Source organism: Pleuronectes platessa, chromosome 2 (genome assembly GCF_947347685.1).
Source record: "Pleuronectes platessa chromosome 2, fPlePla1.1, whole genome shotgun sequence".
Classification (NCBI taxonomy): Eukaryota; Metazoa; Chordata; class Actinopteri; order Pleuronectiformes; family Pleuronectidae; genus Pleuronectes; species Pleuronectes platessa.
In genome coordinates, this window is record NC_070627.1 from 29,537,074 (window position 1) to 29,551,931 (window position 14,858).

At 39.3% G+C, this 14,858-nt stretch overlaps 1 protein-coding gene across 1 annotated transcript in view; it reads left to right on the forward strand.

Annotated features, from left to right (window-relative positions):
* LOC128459041 (receptor-type tyrosine-protein phosphatase gamma) overlaps positions 1–14,858 on the forward strand; it is a 342,929-nt gene that overhangs the window by 77,217 nt on the left and 250,854 nt on the right. The window contains exon 2 of the mRNA XM_053444144.1: positions 376–492. Coding sequence (XP_053300119.1) covers positions 376–492 — 117 coding nt within the window. The remainder of the gene's footprint in view (positions 1–375; positions 493–14,858) is intronic.

Here is a 14,858-nt window from a genome sequence, read left to right on the forward strand (position 1 = left end):
CATTGGCCAAAGCTGATATTTTGTCTTTTGTCTGTATCCTGCCTCTGCATTTTAATGCCATATCCTTTTGGTCTCACATGTGAAACTCTTTTGCAAGAACTGGAGCTGGGGTCTGAGGTTGTCCTTAAATGTTCGCAAGGTAGCTTGGTCTTTTTCTGAGACAGTTGAGTTTCACAGACTTGCTGTTCTTTGTTGTTGACCTTTCTTCCTGCTGTGTCTGTTATTATGAGGCAGCTGGCGTGGTAAGGCAGCTAAGCACACAGTTGGCTGTCATCCTGGCCGGCAGATATCCAGCCCAGGCTCCAAAGTGCTGTTGAAGCTCTACTGCTGTTTATACTAATCCGCCTGTCCCCATGTTCTTTTGCCCCCCTGCAGCACTGACAGGAAGCCAAGCCGAGTCCCAAGCCCCTGCCCTCAGCCTTCGCAAAGCCACAGCTGATGGAACGCGACTCCGGAGAGCTGCCGCAGAGGAGACCTACTGGGCCTACTCAGGTGTGTGTCTGTGTGTTAGTGTACTTTCTTTCACTGGTATAACCAGTTTGAGACATTACAGTTAACTCTCTGCGATGAGTCTTGGTTGTTCCACATGGTTTGGGAAATCTGGAAAGCCTATACAATATTACTGGTAAATAAAGAAAAAATGAAAGCTGAGCTACTGAAAGCCAGTAATGTCGCATACACACTAGCAGGTGAATGAATCTGAGCATCACATACTTTGGGAAGGATTCTTGTGCAGTATTTAAACAACAGTTGGGATGCTTCAGATTTGTTGGCTCTGTGAAAATTGGGTAAATGTCATAAATAACTGCATGAAGTACGTCTTACTCAAGAGACTAGGATCAGTTCTGTGAGGACCAAAGCAATACAAATATTTCCATTAAATTTTGATAATCAAAATGAATCTGTCATATGATAACACCGTCTTCTAATGGGAGTACAAATGTTGGGACCATGTCAGAGTCATGTTGGTCTTAAAAATGAAAATTCACTAGGACTTGTATCTCTTCCGACCTAATAAAACAACAGAAAAAACGTGCATCCATACTGCTGGTGTGGTGCCATCCAAGTTTCCGCAAGCCCCGACATTCATATTTGACACGACACAAGGTCATTTGAACCATGTCTTAGGCCTTAATGTCAACTGATATCTTCCTACAAGTGTATTCACAGACCCTCAGACACACCATCATGTTGTCGCGTCCACTATCTTAGCCACTTCCGTTGGTATTGTGTTTTACAGTCGCAGAGCAATAATCAGCACTATATATAAATGCTTTATTTGTTTATTTATCAGTTTATTTTGCTAGTGTATCAGCCCAGAACCAGATGCTCCCTACATTTATAATATAATCAGTGACCATGATTTTCCCAAACAGCAGGAAAATTAGGTGTCTATTTGAAACAGGCCTCGATTAGAGAATTAGCTTTAAATGCAATCTCATTACCTGTTGCAGGATAATGCTTATTTCCAAAGCACTAACTCTATCAATACAACTACAGAACCATTTTAAAATCACCACTCTGTTGCTCTGGGTTTCTCCTTTTATCAGAATAACTATTACTAATTGGGTGCAGTTGCATGTAGGTGGTTTTTGTATTTTGGTTTAGTTTTTTAATCTCTGAAACTCAGCTTCTCCCTACAAACAACTTCTTATAACTAAAGTACTCAAGCTTGTCTTTTGATGGAAACATCTGCAGTAGTTGTGTCTTACTGAAACAGGAGTAAAACTCATCAGCCCTTATTTCATGATGCCAGACATATCCCCTGCTATGATTAAAGACTCAACCATCACTGAATACTGCCTTTCATATTAGAACAGCATTGTGCTTTACAATATGTTCAGTGACAGATATTAGAGATTTTAGCAATTGGCGAAGCTTTAAAACTACAGTTTATCGGCTAGCTGTTTGATTTAGAGCATGCTGGGTGTGGGCTCTAGAGTGAAAGCAATTATGTGCCACTGTCACTGCAATATGTTTGCCTCTCTCTCTCTCTCTCTCTCTCTCTCTCTCTCTCTCTCTCTCTCTCTCTCTCTCTCTCTCTCTCTCTCTCTCTCTCTCTCTCTCTCTCTCTCTCAACCACTTTCCTCCTCATCTCTCCTTGGTCGGTACTCCTCTGGCCCGGAGGCGTCTCCAGGCCTTTTTTTTCTTTTACCAATGCTCCAGAAGAGGAAAAAAGCCACTTCCACTGTCCCTTTGGAGGCTTTAGTTTTTCAGAGAGGCAGCATTAATCTTTCACCATGCAAGCGATGCGAGCCTCAGGCCACAAATGATCTTTTAGTTTATTTATTTCAATATTTCCGCTTGCTTGTCTAACCCTAATTGGTCGCCCGTCGTGCCTGCGAGAGTGCGGGAGCATGTGGGTAAAAAGAAAAAGACGAAAAAACGAACGGAGCCAGTGACAGTTTCACTTAGTGTTGCTGCTGCTGCTGATGATAAAACCTACCGATGCTCCCCTGTTGTCCCCATGCTCGTGTTTGGTCGCAGCTCTTACATAAGACGCTGATGTAACAGTGGGCAGGATCCAGGCAAGAGAGGAAAACAATAGAGGCAGCAGATTGAAATACTGGAAGAAAGTACAGAGTTACGTGAAAAAGCAGTTTCTATAAAACCTGGGCTTATGTTATGTAAAGACTGAATACATTTTCTGATTCCTCAGTTCAACCTAACCTATACAGTTAAAAAGAGTCAAACTCCACCAATTAAAGTGCTGAAATGATTAGACGATCAATAGATAATTATTGGCAACAATGGTGATAAATGCATCTCACACAATAACAAAAACCACCTTAAAAGTAACAAATAAACTGGAAGTTCTTGAAACTTCATGTTAACCTCAAATTTAACGTCTAACCATTCCCCCTGTATCTCTGCCTGCCACTGATGCTAGCAAATTGTACACCAATTTGGAATAAATCAAATTATATGTACTGAAATAATATAAACTTAACTCTAGGGTAGATGTTCACTTTGCCCAGTCTGTATTCCAACCTCTGTTGTCAGGAGATCTTAATCACTGAGGATTTGGCTTCGTCTTCTCTTTCTACAGTCTTTAAATAGAATTACACTTAAATTTATTTTTGTTCTGACTAAGATCCACTTAATGTATGATTTAGATTTTACATTGCTTCACTCCACACTATTCTCCATTAAAGATACTCTTCCTCTCTTGTTCTCTCGCCTCTGATTCTCCTCTCAAAAGTTTCCTAAACTTCTGTCTGTCCTAATTAGCTTGTTCTAATCTTGTCCTCCAGAGGTCTGACAAAGTCTAATCGGGACCTCAGTGGGCTATGACTGTTCTGCCCTCTGTCTGATCAGAATGGCAGATTAAAACCAGGCACAGTGCTGACAAATCAGGCGTTATCTGGAAACGGTCTTTTACAGGGACAAAGAGACATAAAAAGACAAATTCTCACAGTGACTGCTAGAGAAACACAATGCATCTGTACTGAACTGTATTTGTGGCCTATTCGTATTGGCATGTACACAAGGTGCCTATTGGCTTTTAATTATAATTATACAGCATTTATTAATGTTGTATTTGGTATGAAGTGTGAAGACCCTTATTGAGCAAAGTGTATTAAACCTGTAGTCAATGTACATCTTTGCTTACTATCAATAACCAGTACTTTGGAGGTTATTGAAGAGAAACTCTAATAATAGCATAATATTGACATTAATAATTATTTCATAATGAGATAATTTGGGGCGTGCCTTTTTATTATTTACTGGAACAATGATAGTGACAACAACAGACATTGTGGTCATACTGACTTTAGAGCAAACAGCCAATAGTGACATGTGTGTACATATACATCATATAGGGTTTATATGTGCCATAGTGACCATTATGTTAGAAACTCCAGGTCTAGTCTGTTCATCAAATCTTGACAGTCAGTTTAAAAAAAAAAAAAAAATCATAGATGCAGTTTTGTCGTATATTGTAATGAATACTAATGAAGATTTATCGATGCACTATCTCCACTGTCATTTACTAATTATTTATATAAAATGCTGACACAATCAAGGGACATTGTAATCAGATGATTCAAAAATTATTATTGAATGAACAAAACTTCACATTAACTGCAAGTCATCAAGAGGACAAGTCTCCAACTTTTACTGCTCCTATTAACCCCATTGAGGCTCTATTAGCCAAGCGTTATCTTAAGACATGCAATATAAACGATGTAATATACTATGCAACCCTTACCCATTGTAACTTTGCCATATAGTTTTAAGAGGCTATCTCTGGTAATGGGCTCACTGTGTCCCTCTCAGGTCAAATTGATTGACTCTCCCTGTCTGTGGATGCTTGTTTTCCGAAATTCCCTTATTTATTTGAAAAATTGTAAGAACAAACTTAGTTCAATACTAGCATCTTCTGAAGCACATGTCACATCCAGATATATTTATACTTAGCTTTGTGTTAAACATTTTTTACAGTATAGCTACATATGTAAGACGACATTTTCAAACCAAATTATCTCTTTCCACAGAAGCGTTTTACCTTTGTATTAGTTTTATTCCATGTCATTACTAACACAACTAAACCACAAATTACATGACCAATCACATACATTGGGCATGTGTGCCAGTGTGCATAGGAAGCATGTGGCAGTAAGTTGCAGGAAGACCTACGCTATAAGCAGAATTGCTTGAATAATAGCTTGTCTCCAATAACTATGTAAACAGCATAATTGTGAAATGCTGAATTTCACTGCACAACAGCTAAAGAAAGCAGAGTCAGCAATGCTTGTAATTAGTTATCCAATTTGCATTCTACACTAGTGGCCGAGGCTAATAGCGGTTGTTTTCTTCCAGAAGACAGTCATGTGACTGATGCCTGACAAATCCAAGAGGATTACTTCTTGACAAAAAAGGTCTAATCAGCAAGCTGTTGTGCCTACATCATTATTTCCAAATGTCTTTGTTTCTGACTGTTTAGACTAAAGTTTTCAAACAAAACAAGGGCCAGCAATGTTTTCAAGTATATGAGACATCAGGCTTAACCGTTATCGACTGAAAAGAAAACGGAGTGTAAAGTAATGGAATGTGGATGTAGCCTATGTATCTGCATGACAGAGTATTGCATTGTTGGTTGAACTATTATAGAATTTGGTCCCTCGAAGAATAATAACAGCCTTATCTTGCAAGTATTATCTTAGGAAGAAAAGGTTTGAATGAACCACGAGAAGAGTTCAGCCTACCTGTACTGTGATGCAGCAGAGATCAATGACTGGTTTAGCCTAGCTTAGCATGAAGACTGAAAGAAGCAGTAAAATACAAGCATAACTTCAGCAAAAATTGATATAACTCTAAATCTGTTTGATTATTAATACATTTCAAATAAGACATGGAAAGACACAGCTGACACATTGGAATCCAGGACGTATTACAGACGTAATTAGGACGCATATGTTCACACACAGGTCACTTATGAACCAAAGGACCCTCACATATGTGCAGATGAATGACATTAAATGGTAAATGGTTTTGTATTTATATAGCGATTTTCTAGTCTTGATGACCACTCAAAGTGCTTTACAGTACAGCATCTGCATGCCGAAGTGTCCATGGGCAAGATGCTGAACCCTGAATGCCCCCCCAAAGAATACAAAGTACTGCGAATAGATGCACTGTATGAATGTGTGTGTGAATGGGTGAATGTAAAACTGTACTGTAAAGCGCTTTGAGTGGTCATCAAGACTATAAAAGGGCTATATAAATATAAAAACCATTTACCATTGTTGATCAGAAATAGCACCAGTGCTAACTGCTACTTAAACCACAATGTAAATTGTGTATTACCCTGGAGTTAGAAACAAGCTAAAATAAATATCCAGCAGTGGATTTAGATGTTTCATCTGACTATGAATGAGAGGACATACAAGACAATTTCCCAAAATTATGCGCTTGGTTTTTAGCACCCCCCATATATAGACAACAAATTACTGTACTATTCCTGCCATGGTCTCTTTCCAATCTTGCCGACAAATAGAACTGATGCTGTAACAGAGATGGAGCATGAGAACAACAGTTTTGCTTCAGTATGGCAATAGCATCATGACATTCTTTATTTTGAGGGGACTGTATAGCTTTAGTCGACAGCAAGAATTTATAAAAAAAAAAGATGTGATGATGTGAGTTATTGTTTTGTCGATGATATCTGGCAGCTTTTAGAAGATAAAACCGTTCCGAGGTGTCACTTTTCTCAAAAGTTTCCCTGTTTTATCGTGACCTTTTTATGTCACTTGAGAATTTTACGCCTGATTTTATCTGTTACCGTTTTACACTTCACTGAAGAAGAAATGTTTTTGTTGGTGGGGTTCTTACTGTCAACACCTACAGACCCCTAGCAAAATGATAAAGTGTATTTTTTTTATCGTGATGCTTTATGCATTGAATAAAGACAAAATTTGAGGAGGAAAATATATTTCTGTCCCACAACTGGATGACTCAGCACTTTCCTCTGAAGTGTCACTAAATCCCCATCGACTCTTTGGCTCAGTTCTACAGCTCAGAATGACCCCTGACCTCTGTCTCTGCTGGAAGGGGCCAACAGAAAACACCAACCTCCCCACAGAGTTCTATACAGAATCTCAGTAAATACAGTAATGGCGTGCCATACCTAAAATCTCATGTCTCCTGATACATGCTCTAATCTACAAATGTGAATCTGCAGTCACTGCTAATGCCAAACAGAAAGAAAAGAATCAGATGATATATTCTGATATCTTTAATGTTTTATTGTTTTACAAAGATTCTCAGGGGAAAGCAGGTTTGAGTTAGTTTAACAATGATCAAGGATTATAGATCAACCAGTTGAAGTTTAACCTTGACTAATGGCAACTTTTCTGTAAATAAGTGTGAAACACAAATATTGTTTTTCAAAATAACACATTCTGAGTTGTAAATATATCGTATAAGCAATTTATAAAACAATCTAATGCATGTGTAGAGTCAGCCATTTCACAGACAATAATATCTGTGGATTCTTGATTCGATGCATATTTTCCCATTTTTATCTGTTTCTTTGTGATCCTCAATTATAACAGTTTGTGATAAATGAAATCAATAACTCATTGATATGAATAATGTGATATATAGATTTATCAGCATCACATATAGATTCAGTAAATGGGTGTCAGTATGTAGTATACTTAATATCTATTCATGAGGTGTAGAGGGGGTATGTGAAAACTCGCTCAGTCCACTTTGACCATTTTAGAGTTACAATAAACAATATAAAAATCACATTCACAGTAAAACAAATAAAAAAATACAGATAAAAGCAAGAGACGTCACATGATAAAAGATACAATTTATAGAGACGTGTCTTAAGTAGTTAAATAAAACAGTTGACAGATTCTGCAAGTCTAATCTCCTCTTGCAGATTGTTCCAAGGTGTTGGGGCCTCAAAGGCAATGGCTCTATCTCCTCTGGTTTGTAGCATGGACTTTGGAATAGCTACACATGTAGTGATACTGCAGTTTGAGGAAGTCTCTTCTCTGTTTCAATATGACAATGCCCCAAAGAAGGAATAAAGATTCACTAAGGTCCATTATTTAATGTCTTTCCTCAGTTCAGTATTGAAGAAACTGACTGACCTGCACTAAGCCCTTACCTCTCTTGTGTTTTCGCACACAAACAACTCATACAACAGAGTAGACATGATAAAGCAGCTTTTTTGTTGAATTTACTTATGGCAGTTTCAACCATGTTCCAGCACCTGATAAAGGATTTGTTTGGCTATGTCTTCACCTCTGTAGAATGTGTGTAGAGGTGCTTGAATTTTATAAGTAAAATGTACAACAAACAGCTCTATCACGGCAAACACAGACAGGCAAAACGACAACGGATTGATACACCCTCTGTGAGCCAGGCCTTATCACTCATTATCATTGTTGGACCTCACAAGTCCCTCTGTGGCTGCAATGAGAAGATGTTATCTTCAAGCAGGTTACAAATCTGTGAGGACCAGCAGAGGCTGTTCTGGTAGCAGGATGATAGGATGACACGTTCAACTATCACACAAGTGTAGTGTCTTAGTATCCACATATATTTGGCAATGTATTTCATGTGTGTCAATAACATTCATTGCCTTTCATACAGTCAATCAACAAACCATTCAAACTAATACCGAAACTGAAGCAGCCATGAAAAAGCAGGGACACCAGTTGTGATAGTCTTTGATGATGAACACATTCAGAGGACAAAGAGGACAAAGAAAGCTCCTCTCAATCAACCTTGTCCCTTCCATATTGCTGCTGTCATCCCATAAATGCCTATAGCTGTGTATGTGTGCACACAGCTCTGTGTTTGTGTGCGTGTGTATGGTTATTAAATGAAGGGCAGCGACCAATTGAGCTGTCTGTGCGAGGTGCGAGAGGTGATGCATTACAGGAGTACTCTCCATGATTGCGTCAGTGGCTGTGTGTCTAATGCGGGATCAAACCGAGTCGCTCTCTGGGAAAAACGCATCGATTTGATGCCCTCACAGCCATCATAATATTTCCACACCTCTCAAGTAGTCCTTGAGTAGCCTTGGTATCTATTGAGGGCTCAGGAGGATAATATCCATCAAGTGTATATATCTTGAAAGCCGGCTCTGCAGTCAAGAAGCGCCTAAAATAGGTCTGTCATTCAGCCGCTGGCACCAGCAATTCACAAAGCTGCAACAACCTCCATTGGAAGTCACTGTCAACAGCAGTTTGTATAACAGCAAACTGCAAAGAGTTACAAAGCTTTCCAGCACACTCTGATAGAAATGGCCTGAGTCCTCTGGGTCTGAATCTTTGATCATATCTCATTAGAATATTTTAACTTTATTATATTTTGATCACATGCTAGGTAATCAGTAGCATTAGCAGGAGATGAGATTCAACTGTATCACTACATGGAGTATTAATAATTGGTTGAGTCATGAATTTATCATGTGGTCCTCTTATTTAAAAACTGTAACTTTATTCTTCACCATTAGTATAACTGACTTACAAATGTAACATACCCGCTACAGAAACTAGAAATGCTTATTTAAAATTTTTGACTTTTTCAAAGGTGTGAATTTCCTGGATTCAACTTGGCAGATACGAAACTTTAATCTCAGTAACAAACTAATTTATTGCACACAAAAAAATGAAACAGAATGAATTAAGTAATAAACAGAAGATAATCCATTACCCTGAGCTGCAAGTATTCAAGGACAATGGTTGTCGTACCAGCATTTAAACAGCTCAGAGGCACAGAGGGGAAAAGCTGCCTCATGCTTGGAATTTGAGGAGCTGGGGAATCAATAAATAAAATAAAAGTAGATGAAAAAATCTTAAAATTTTGTAAACTTGTTTCTGCCCACATGGACAGTCATTAGCTGCTACAATAAAGTCTCTTAGTTTTTTTTGCATGAGCTGAATATCCAGAATTTATTGAAAGTTAAGCCTATCTTTACTCCCACTTCTTCCTCTTGCACTGAAAAACTTTCTTCAGCAGGGATTTTTTGTTTTATGCGTAGGCACATCAGTTTTGACAGTAATGTCCCATAGTGTACTCTGTGTGTTGGTCCGCTCTGCGCCTCCAGGCATCTTCAGGACGTCGTCAGAAAAAGCAGAGCAGACCAACTTCTCACACTGTATGAAGTATTTTGATGCATGTTGTTTTCCTTAATGGGAGAAGTAATTCAGTGCCGATGGGAACACCAGCGATATCGATGGAAATTAAGAGCCAAAATATGCTTTGACACAGAGGGAGACAGAGAGTGAGAGATATGGGAGATACAAAAATGGAGATGAATTGATAAATATGACAGAGGTCTGAAAAATGGAGCATCAGTGACTGGAGATAAAGATAAGGCAGCATATGAAGTTAAGTGAAAGCGAAAAAGAAATGACGCAAAGAACCCCCATAGGTATGATGTTGGAAGAGGACAGCTGAATGGAGCTTGTGATCTGAAGAGTGACTGAGAGGGTTTATCCCCAAGTGACAGAAGTGGTGTCCTGTCAGAAAAGTTGCACTGGAGTTACACAAGTGAGGAAGATTTCAAACAGTGGCTCAAGTTTGAAAGCGGCTCCGACACCATCATTCTGGGTTAACGTCTCTCTCTGAAAAATGTCAACATGTTTGAACTATTTCTGATTTAGAGCAAAAAAAAGCTCATCTGGAGAGATTTCCCTTTGAAAACCTATTTTATTATAAAACTCTATAAAGACCAGACTTAATGCGTTGGACAGTTGTTATATATTAAAATTGTAGTGAGACTGTATCCATTCACACACGGGTTAAGCAAGATAATCCAGAGCTGTTCCAAGAGTTGATATGCACTAAACAAAAAGACAGTGAGACTGTAACAGTTCTCATAGGACTAAAGATAATGCTGACCTTTATATATGTGGAAGAAAATGTAGAGTACAGTGCAACCACAATTCAAGATGTTTTTCACCACACCGTGGTCCAAGGCTCTGGACACATACATGATGTCAGACGAAAGCTCAGCCCATTAGCCTGCTTGTGGACACCGAAGTAACTGATGAGGCACTCTTAAAACAGATGAAAAAATGTGAATGATCAAAGTAAAAAGACCACCATGGTTAGGTCCAGCTTCATACCAAAAACTCACAAATGTATACAGTGCTCAGCTTGAGGTGAACGAGAGAAACTAGAAGGAGATATGATTCAGGATTTGGCAGAGAAGGTTGAGGAGCCTGCAAGCTTTGATGAGCTAATGAAACAATCAATCCAGACTCAGCAGTCCAAACCCATGCCACTAACTCCAGCTTCTTCTGGTCTCTGTCACTGTCAGTTTCTGTGAAACTCCTCAGTTGCTGTTGTTCCCCACACTTTTGAAAATTCACTTCATTTTCACTTCATCTTTGGATAATAATTCTTGCCCAAGTGTCAGTTACATCTTTATTAATTAGATGTTAGTGAACTTACATTGTTTTCCCGGCTGCTGTTTAATTGATCATAGCTGTTATATGACATAGACCTAAGCCAGAGAGGCATTTGAACATGAAAACCATCCATGCTGATCATATACATTTTCTGCAATTGTCTCCATTCTATTGGTCCCACACTCAGTTTATTCTCTGTTCTCTCCATGTGTGCTAATAAATTCACTGGCAGCTTGCCACAGAGAAACATTAGGTGAGAACATGGGGAAGGAAGGCTGGCAGGGGGTGAACACCAATGAGACAGTGTGAAAATAAGATTGAAAGGGGTGATGAGACACCGATGACAGGTGAGATTCTTTTAATTGATTGTGATCTACTTCGCTGTTACTAACTACTGACTCTAGTCTACTTTTTTTCCATTGTTACGTTTTTAAAGTATTTTCGAAGTTCAGAGTTCGAACTGGGGAAATTCCGCTTGTTAATGGATCCTACTTACTATGACTGATATTTAGAGTACAACAACCACTGACAGGGATGACCAGCCCATGTTAGTAAATAATAGTGAATAAATCACCTGTATTTTGGACCAACTAGCTTCCTATACAGTATGTCCCTTGTAAGTAGAGAATGGAGGTCCGTTGACTCTAAAGACACTTTTTCTTATCTGAGACTGATCAGTTTAATTAACTGAATTTACTCTAGTAAGAGCTGGTGCCCCTCGAACAAGTGAATATGAATTCTGCCACAAGGTACCAACTTTGTCGAAATATTTAATTACCTTAATTCATTGTGTTTTAGATTGTCTCCATTCTATTTTTACTGATTGTACTTCGAAGCAAATTCAGCATTCTCAGAATCCTTTGAAAACTCCTAGCCCCCTGTTTATGCAAACTGTATCTTGAATAGATTTTCCTTTAGAATTCAAGTTCTTCCAAAATGCAGTCTGTATACCTGTGTCTCTTTACCTGTCTCAATGTGGAATGCATGTCTTGAAAGCAGTCACTGGGGGCAGGGCAGTATGCTTTCAGTCTGTGGACAAAGTCAAATACTTGAGTAAAGGAGGTTGCTCAGCACACAGCCCTGTGGTGCTCTGGTGTTGACAGTTAAGGGTGAGTGCTTACCCACACGCACCGTTTGTAGTCTGCGGTTGAGGATCACCTGGATATAGTTGCCCAGGTGTGTGTTGAGGCCAATCTCAGTTTGATGACCAGCTTGTTGGGGAGCTGGGGGAGCTGAATTAATACGTTACATCCTATCGCTGCCTGCGGCATCCGGCTGCACCACCTCTAGCCTGAACGATGCAGAGGATTTGTTGCTGTTATGAACCCATCCGTGTAGAAAACCTCCCGCTGGTTTGTGCATGGGTGAAAGGCAAACTTCACCAGACTTTACCCGCAGGTTCCAATCTTTAGTTCAAACCATGATCACAGCCTTTTTCTAAACAGAGCCACGTATTTCTTCAACCATGATTATCAGTCTCCTGCTAATAGAGTCATTAAATCTGAAATCAGACTTGATGGTTATATCACAACTTTAAAATGACTAGAAAGATCTCATGTTGGTGGTGTTGCCATGCGCCATACTGACCAGATATTTGTCAACACTGTGAACGTCATAGTGTTTCTGATAATATATAAATATCTGCTGTGAAAACAGAGAATATATCAGGCAAGTAAGATTTCTCATCACATTTCATGTTACTGCAAAAGGGAAAACCATTCCCGGAAGTGATGTCACAGTCTATATAGTTTGGCAGTAGAACTGTAGCAGCAGCTCATATACTCGCTGCCTTTTTAATTGTGTAGTATCGGCAACATTTGATAACCTCATGTTCCAATTTTAACATCTTTTCATCTTAACTGAACTCCGTTAACACACTGAAGGACCCCTGATTAATCAGTTTCAAATTGACTCAGTATGTCAAGGTAATGTCCTTTTTAAATAATTTTTCTGTTTTGCTTTGTGTTATCAGGGCTTTTACCATAAAGAAAGTTAAAATAGCAATGCTTAAGTATTGTGCATAACCTATTTGTTTTACGTAATTATTGTAGTTTCCTCCACAGTAAATAGCTGCTGTCAGTCACTGTAATTGGGATTTACATTAAAAGGGGGAACATAATGTAAATGTGGTTTGTAGAGATGGTCAGATAAATATCTGTGCTGCACATCCTTTTACTATCACTGTCTTCCAGTGTGTGTGTATATGTGTGTGTGTCTGTGTGTGTGTGTGTGTGTGTGTGTGTGTGTGTGTGTGTGTGTGTGGTGTAATAAGTATGCTGCGACGGCCTCCCTCCCAGTCTGCAGATGTAATGGAATGACCTGGCCCCGCTGACAGCACACTCCACTAAAATGGGGCCCTGTGCACATCTGCCACTGTAGCCCTGCCACATAATTGTTCAATTTACTGTACAGCCAATATCCCCATGCTGTAATTGAATATGACTTTGTACTGTTTGAGTAATCTCTTCGCTTCATGCTGCGACCCCTCACTGGGGCGGAGAGAGAGAGAGAGAGAGAGAGAGAGAGAGAGAGAGAGAGAGAGAGAGAGAGAGAGAGAGAGAGAGAGAGAGAGAGAGAGAGAGAGAGAGAGAGAGAGAGAGAAGGAGGTGAGTAAAATGCATCTTGTGTAGATAAAGCATGTAGGTCACATTGAACAGCCGGGCTTCTGCCAATGAGATCATTGCTCTGCTACACAACCATCTGAGAAAACACAGAGAGATTCTCACTTTAAAATTATTGCAACGAGGGTGACTCAGACCCAGAGGACACAGGTTTCTTTAAAGGACTTACTGTATTTCAGTTGCTTTAGTGACACATCTTAATGATACTTGCACTGTTACTGTTACAACAGCAGGAGCATTCTGCTAAGTGTTAAATGCTGTTAAATGGTCAGCATTGTCTCTCCTCTCACACATCATGTCCAGTATGTGCATGCAGGGTTTCCTGTGTTTTACAATATAGGACAAGACGGTGAATATCCCTTGTGCGTTTGAATGTCTTCTAGACAATTGAAGTTACCAACTACCAGTAGATGTTAGCGGCCACCAGCAGATGTTAGGGACATATCTTCTGTTGTGTACATCTGCATCATCAAGTGGTTTGGCCTTGTAATCGATGATACAGGCAGAGGCTAAAGGCAAATCTGAGGGGATACTGGCTTGTATGGCAGTAATATGAAGGCCAAGTGGCCCGCTTGGTAGATCAGACATCATTACCTCTATGCCTTTTACTAAACCTTGTCCTCTTTTAGAACATGGGACAAGATGGAGAATATCTCTTGTATGTTCTGCTGCAATAATTAATGTCTAACACCCTTATGTCGGTCTGGGTAAAGCAGGTTTCACCATTAACAATGGTCTTCCGCGTGCCAAAGTGTCCCTGGGAAATTGGGGAGACTGGAATTGAACTGCCACCTTCTGGTTGGCGGATGTACCTCCTGACCCACACCCGCCCTTCCACGAGTTTATTCACTTTAGATATTATTGTTGTAGATGCTTTAATTCATGTTTGATATGACAAATATGATAGAAGATATACTTCAAGGGCATACATACAGCAACATTTGGTTGTACCTTTCTTACAGATAGTGTCTTTGAAAGAAAACTGGACAAAGGTGGAATAAACAAAAGCACAAAATGATAATAAAAGCACAAACAGTCAGTTAAAGGTTACCATCGCTATAATATGATATGACTTTGTCCTCTCTGTCCTCTATCTGTCATGGAGCGATCTCCATGTTTTATTTTACGATGAACTGCTGAGGTGCATCCCTCCAAAGAAATTATATGAAATCAAATTTGATTAAAAACTTTGCTTTGAAAATATGCAAACAAGTTATATGTTTGAAAGATTTTAATTTCAATTATTTTTAATGATTTTCAGATTCAAGTCAGGTCTGGTGGCGTTGGCTAGGCTATCTACTAGATTGCCTGTTGCGTTTGGGTCAGGCTCAGTTTACCTTCTGGCTCAGAT